This window comes from Protomyctophum bolini, assembly GCF_963924005.1.
Source record: "Protomyctophum bolini genome assembly, chromosome: 13".
NCBI lineage: Eukaryota > Metazoa > Chordata > Actinopteri > Myctophiformes > Myctophidae > Protomyctophum > Protomyctophum bolini.
This window is the reverse complement of record NC_137874.1, coordinates 41079559-41086994: the sequence shown is the minus strand read 5'-3', so window position 1 is coordinate 41086994 and position 7436 is coordinate 41079559. Positions and strand designations below refer to the sequence as shown.

Here is a 7436-nt window from a genome sequence, read left to right as displayed (position 1 = left end):
GGTCCGTTAAAACGACCGGATTAAGGTTGGTGAGGGGTGCGTTAAAACGACCGGATTAAGGTTGGTGAGGGGTGCGTTAAAACGACCGGATTAAGGTTGGTGAGGGGTGCGTTAAAACGACCGGATTAAGGTTGGTGAGGGGTGTGTTAAAACGACCAGATTAAGGTTGGTGAGGGATGTGTTAAAACGACCGGATTAAGGTTGGTGAGGGGTGCGTTAAAACGACCGGATTAAGGTTGGTGAGGGGTGTGTTAAAACGACCGGATTAAGGTTGGTGAGGGGTGTGTTAAAACGACCGGATTAAGGTTGGTGAGGGGTGCGCTGCTCCGTGCTTGCGGTTATGGTTAGGTTAGGGTTTGAGGGAGGTTGTCGTTCGGGAGTAGCCGGCGCTGTAAAACAAGCGTCCCCTCAGTGCCCATCGAAAACCGAGGCTCTGCGCTTAAAGGCGTCCCGTTTTCCAACGTATTGCCGTCCTTCCTTCCGCCCTTCCTTCCTCCCTTCCTCCCTTCCTTCCTTCCTTCCTTGCAGACTCATGACAGTAAAGAACATCTGGCGATGATGGAGAGAATCCTGGGCCCCATTCCACCTCACCTCCTCAACAAAACCAAGTATATTATTATTATTATTATTATTAACCACTTTAACCTATGGGTCAGAATATTTGAATATTCGTTTTCAAGGATAAACATTGATTATTAAAATAATATGTATTTATTGTGCAAAGCGCAAATCCCAAACCAAATGAATAGGCCTTAATGCATGTCAAACTGGGGCGGTCCTTGAAATTAAACGGGTTGAGAATCACTGCTAGAGCCATGAAAACGTGTATATATGTGTACAGGAAGCAGCATTACGTGTGTACAGGAAGCAGCATTACGTGTATATATGTGTACAGGAAGCAGCATTACGTGTATATATGTGTACAGGAAGCAGCATTACGTGTATATATGTGTACAGGAAGCAGCATTACGTGTATATATGTGTACAGGAAGCAGCATTACGTGTATATGTGTGTACAGGAAGCAGCATTACGTGTATATATGTGTGTACAGGAAGCAGCATTACGTGTATATATGTGTGTACAGGAAGCAGCATTACGTGTATATATATGTGTACAGGAAGCAGCATTACGTGTATATAATATGTGTACAGGAAGCAGCATTACGTGTATATATGTGTACAGGAAGCAGCATTACGTGTATATATGTGTGTACAGGAAGCAGCATTACGTGTATATATGTGTACAGGAAGCAGCATTACGTGCATATATGTGTACAGGAAGCAGCATTACGTGTATATATGTGTACAGGAAGCAGCATTACGTGTATATATGTGTACAGGAAGCAGCATTACGTGTATATGTGTGTACAGGAAGCAGCATTATGTGTATACAGGAAGCAGCATTACGTGTATATGTGTGTACAGGAAGCAGCATTACGTGTATATATGTGTACAGGAAGCAGCATTACGTGTATATATGTGTACAGGAAGCAGCATTATGTGTATATGTGTGTACAGGAAGCAGCATTACGTGTATATGTGTGTACAGGAAGCAGCATTATGTGTATACAGGAAGCAGCATTACGTGTATATATGTGTACAGGAAGCAGCATTACGTGTATATATGTGTACAGGAAGCAGCATTATGTGTATATGTGTACAGGAAGCAGCATTACGTGTATATATGTGTACAGGAAGCAGCATTACGTGTATATATGTGTACAGGAAGCAGCATTACGTGTATATATGTGTACAGGAAGCAGCATTACGTGTATATATGTGTACAGGAAGCAGCATTACGTGTATATGTGTACAGGAAGCAGCATTACGTGTATATGTGTGTACAGGAAGCAGCATTACGTGTATATATGTGTACAGGAAGCAGCATTACGTGTATATATGTGTACAGGAAGCAGCATTACGTGTATATATGTGTACAGGAAGCAGCATTACGTGTATATATATGTGTACAGGAAGCAGCATTACGTGTATATGTGTGTACAGGAAGCAGCATTACGTGTATATATGTGTACAGGAAGCAGCATTACGTGTATATATGTGTACAGGAAGCAGCATTACGTGTATATATGTGTACAGGAAGCAGCATTACGTGTATATATGTGTACAGGAAGCAGCATTACGTGTATATATGTGTACAGGAAGCAGCATTACGTGTATATGTGTGTACAGGAAGCAGCATTACGTGTATATATGTGTACAGGAAGCAGCATTACGTGTATATGTGTGTACAGGAAGCAGCATTACGTGCATGCAGAGTGCCTGGACTGGGACGAGAACAGCTCCAAAGGGCGATACGTCAGGAAGAACTGCAAACCACTGAAGGTACACCTGTGTGTGTGTGTGTGTGTGTGTGTGTGTGTGTGTGTGTGTGTGTGTGTGTGTGTGTGTGTGTGCGCGCTTCAATCACACCACTTGTTTTTATTCAGTAGCGGTAGCCTGGGGCGACCATGAGGGGGCAGCAAAAGCCAACATTAGTGTCAGGAATTGCGCTTGGAAGGAAGAGACCCCTTTTCCACCAGTTAGTTGGTTCCCAGTGGGAACCGGTTCAGTTCTTTGTGGTTCTTAGTTCATGAGCCAGCGCTCCAAAATTGGAACGTTAGTTATGAATTGAGTGGAGCAAAACCACACCCATATTAGATTGTTATCACCATGAAACTTAATTCCCCAGTTGACTACTTATACACGAAGACAATGATTTATTGTATTACAAATTTAAATGTGTTGAGGGGCGCTAGCCCATCCTATATACAGCTTTTGTCCCCACAAAACGTCCGCAATGCAAACATTAAATGCCATTGACGATGAAGGGAAAGTTTATTAAAGTTAAATCTGACTTGCCTAAGCCTGCAGTGCAGGCACCCTGTTACCGGTACATGTTTTTTTCAGAATGGACAAAATTATTATAATTTGTCAATACAGAATGAGATGATATCGACATCGGTAATATGTAATTATAATTTAATATAATTACATCTTGTAATATTTAATTGCCATAACGGCAATTAATTATATTGAATGTCGGCCAAAATGTCTCATCAGCACATCCCTATAAAATATTTACCCTCTCCTCTCCCCTCCCCTCCCCTCCCCTCCCCTCCCCTCCCCTCCCCTTCTCTCCTCTCCTCTCCTCTCCTTTGCTCTCCCTCCCCTCCCCTCCCCTCCCCTCCCCTCCCCTTCTCTCCTCTCCTCTCCTCTCCTTTGCTCTCCCTCCCCTCCCCTCCCCTCCCCTCCCCTCCCCTTCTCTCCTCTCCTCTCCTCTCCTTTGCTCTCCCTCTCCTCTCCTCTCCTCCTCTCCTCTCCCCTCCCCTCCCAGCATTACATGCAGAGTAAGAGCCTGGAACACGAGCAGCTGTTTGACCTGATCAGGAGCATGATGGAGTACGACGTGAACCGGAGGATCACCATGGAGGAGGCCCTGTGGCACCCCTTCTTCACCCCGCTGAGGAAGGACACCCAAAAGATGACACACACACACACACACCCCTTAGGAAGGACACCCGCGCATAACGCACACACACACCTTAGCAAGGACACCCGCAAATAACACACACACACACACACACACACCATAGCAAGGACACCCGCAAATAACAAACAGGAGGAAACCTACGCAAACGACTCACATGCACACGCACACTCACTGTGTGTGTGTGTGTGTGTGTGTGTGTGTGTGTGTGCGTATGTGTGTTGTATAGACTGTATCAGTCCTGATCAATCAGAGACAGTGCAGCTGACCTCTGACCGTTACCTCAGGATGAATATGCATAATCATAATAGTCATGAATATGCATTATCATAATAGTCATGAATATGCATAATCATAATACTCGTGAATATGCGTGATCATAATAGTCATGAATATGCATAATCATAACCATAATAGTCATGAATATGCATGGTCATAATAGTCATGAATATGCATACTCATAATAGTCATGAATATGCATACTCATAATAGTCATGAATATGCATACTCATAATAGTCGTGCATATGCATAATTATAAGTCATGAATGCATAATCATAATAGTCGTGAATATGCATAATCATAATAGTTGTGAATATGCATAGTCATAATAGTCATGGATGCATAATTATACAAGTCATGAATATGCATAATTCAGGGACGTGTTTGTCCAAAGTGCCTTAACAGTACCTTGGATGCAATTATTTTTTTTGTATTGTATTTTTTCTTGATCAAATTTGTATTTATTTCCATGTCCTTTTCGCCCCCCCCCCCCCCCCGTTTGGTCGCCGTGCCAATTCATTCCTCCTCGCTCACGTTTCTGTGTGTCGTCGCTCACTGTCGTATCCTACTGAGGAGCCCCTACCGGGAGGACGTACTGTCGTATCCTACTGAGGAGCCCCCACCGGGAGGACGTACTGTCGTATCCTACTGGCTCCCACTCACTGCCAGTGAGGAGCCCCCACCGGGAGGACGTACTGTCGTATCCTACTGGCTCCCACTCACTGCCAGTGAGGAGCCCCCACCGGGAGGACATACTGTCTTATCCTACTGGCTCCCACTCACTGCCAGTGAGGAGCCCCCACCGGGAGGACATACTGTCGTATCCTACTGGCTCCCACTCACTGCCAGTGAGGAGCCCCCACCGGGAGGACGTACTGTCGTATCCTACTGGCTCCCACTCACTGCCAGTGAGGAGCCCCCACCGGGAGGATGGTAGAGTCCTATACTCCCCGAACACGGGCCAGTTGTGTTTTTTTGTTTTTTTTTGCTGTCAAAATCAACACTGCACCCTTTTATTTATTTTTAACTTATGATTTGTTCTCTGTGTATCTGTAGGGCCTGTAGCGTTGAGGTCTTCCCTTTAAAATGCACTGAAGATTTCCTTGGAATAAATTCCTAGCTTGGAGAGGTGGTTAAACCTGGTTAAACCGGAGGTTTGGAGAGGTGGTTAAACCGGAGGTTTGGAGAGGTGGTTAAACCGGAGGTTTGGAGAGGCGGTTAAACCGGAGGTTTGGAGAGAGGTGGTTAAACCGGAGGTTTGGAGAGAGGTGGTTAAACCGGAGGTTTGGAGAGGTGGTTAAACCGGAGGTTTGGAGAGAGGTGGTTAAACCGGAGGTTTGGAGAGGTGGTTAAACCGGAGGTTTGGAGAGGTGGTTAAACCGGAGGTTTGCACCGCCGGTATTAACCTGTAGCTTAACTGCTCAGGGACTTTTTAGACACTTATTTCCCGCCCTGTTGTTTTCATGTGTAGCATTTTATTTTTGCTTGACTTAAAGCTGCTATAAGCAATAATAATGTCAACATTTTAATGACCTTTTTTATCTTAATTCTTTTTTTTTGTTGGTATTCAGACAGCCAGAAATGGGTAGAACGCTCCCAAACAAATAATTTAGTCTCTGTGACACATCTTGGGACCGCAATCTGCATTCAAAGATTTTCCTAGAAGCTTTGTCATTGGTCGATTTGCCTGTATGCTTCCTGATTGGTTAGTAATTTCGACCGGGTTTTATTTTTCAGACCAATGACAATGACATTTTTTTAATGCAGATTGCGGCCCCTAGTTGTGTCACAGAGACATCAATTGCTGGCTAAAAAGGTAATTAAAATGTTGACATTATTGCTTATAGCAGCTTTAATTTATGTAATGTCATTTTATCGACATGGGCGTCTTTTACTAATTGAGCACGTTGAATATTATGCCAGGTGTCTAACAATTCTGATTCAATGCTGATTATATAATTTGCCCATGGAACCATTTTATTGTCTTTTTGGAAATTAGAAAGCGGAACGTAAAACACTGTTTTATTCATTTTATTTATCAGAATAATCGGGACTTTTGAGGTTTACAGGCAGGCTCGGTAAGCTGCTTCAGTTCGTGGCATATTTCATATAGTCTGTTGACATGTTGAGATGTTGTTATTGATCATGTAATTAAGGGTGATGGGGCCCTAACAAATCCCATAGATAGATTTATATTAAAGTTCACCCAGAAACATGTTCTTATCAATCACACACCCCATGAAGCCTCGCATTGTGTGGCATTCCTGAGCCAATACTATTCTCTATGCACTCAGGATAACGCCAGGGCTCCACCGGACAGACGCGTTGCGTCTCCGTCACGTCATGACAACGCCAACGTCACGCTAGAGGTGCTCCACCGCGGGTTTTTGAAAACTGCGCGTACATTATGGATAATGTATTGTAGGTACGTGCGTGCGTCAAAAAACGAACCGGGGCAATTTTTTTGTCACCGAACGCAGCGCAACGCAACGCGGGCAGTGGAGCCACCCTCCATTTATTAAAAGGAAACATTCCTGACGCTGACGGAGAATTTGAAACTAAAAAGGTTTGAGAACCCACTGTGTACCCTAAATGGAACAGAGCCATACTTGGTATCATCGGTAACAGTTATTCTGTGTGCATATCCAAGGCTTCGTGGCGTGTGACTGATTGATTTGAACACGAGTCATTTTTTTGGGAGGGTGAACTATACACTCCTTTATGGACTTCCTGTCTTCCTGCCCTTATTTCCTGTTCGCCGTTTGCTTTTGTAGCTCCTCCTCCCACCCAGACGTTTGAAAGGATTCCACGGCGTGTCGTTAAACAATACCTCAGGCTTTGATTTATATTTATTATTTATGCGTTCGCTGTTTGGAACGAGACTTGAGTTTGTGTCTCTGCTTCCAACTTCTTGTTCATGATGATGATTTTTTGACCCGTTTGATAATAAAGAATGAAAAAAAAGATTTACGTTTGGAAGAATTAATGGCTGTTCTTTCTTCATCTGCTCGTTCGCTGGTGTAGCTACAATTTTAGGCATTTAGCATCTATGCTCTTAAAACACTTTACCCGCTTTTGGCGTAGATCTACGTCATTATCAAATAGCACTGTTGTCTGCTATTGGCTCTCTCGCTCTCTCTCAATTCAATGCAATTTAAATTAAGGTGAAGTAAAACTAGACCGCGGCGGGGTCGGAAAACTGGCGAGTTCTCCGGAAAGACTGGAGTAGATCGTGTTGAAATCCTGTGTGTATTGAATCGAGAATCGTTTTGAATCATTTTTGCATTGATAATCGAGTTGAATCGAATCGTGACCCCAAGAATCTGAATCGAATCGTGCGACACCCATAGATTCACAGCCCTAATACAATTTATACTGTAAAATCAATGTCAATTTAACTCTTGACAAATGAACCCTAACGGTTCTATTTGGTTCCATTTGTACACTCTCAGAGTTCCAGACCAATGAGGGTCCATTTTGGTTCCTATAACTATCATTTAGCTATGGGGACTTTCTGTTACTCCCTCAAGGACCCCTGGGGGTCCCCGGACCCCACTTTGGGAACCACAGAGTTACAGTATACAGTGAGTGGTGCTTACATACATGAGACCAATACAGTCCTGTGCATTAAAGTAAAATACTTACATAAATGAGACCAATACAGTCCT

At 43.7% G+C, this 7436-nt stretch overlaps 1 protein-coding gene across 2 annotated transcripts in view; it reads left to right on the top strand.

Annotated features, from left to right (window-relative positions):
• The window catches only part of LOC308327729 (dual specificity protein kinase CLK4-like), a 28173-nt gene extending 21472 nt beyond the window's left edge, over positions 1-6701 (top strand). Inside the window, exons 12-15 of one of the 2 annotated variants that reach the window (XR_013965207.1) lie at positions 529-608; positions 2253-2343; positions 3335-3850; positions 4028-6701. Coding sequence is in view for 1 of the 2 variants with exons in the window: in XM_080781256.1 (XP_080637382.1) it covers positions 529-608; positions 2253-2343; positions 3335-3565 (402 nt within the window). In the remaining variant the exon portion in view is untranslated. Of the gene's footprint in view, positions 1-528; positions 609-2252; positions 2344-3334 lie in introns of both variants that reach the window. The other variant, XM_080781256.1, reaches the window with a different exon arrangement.
• Positions 6702-7436: the final 735 nt, after the last annotated feature.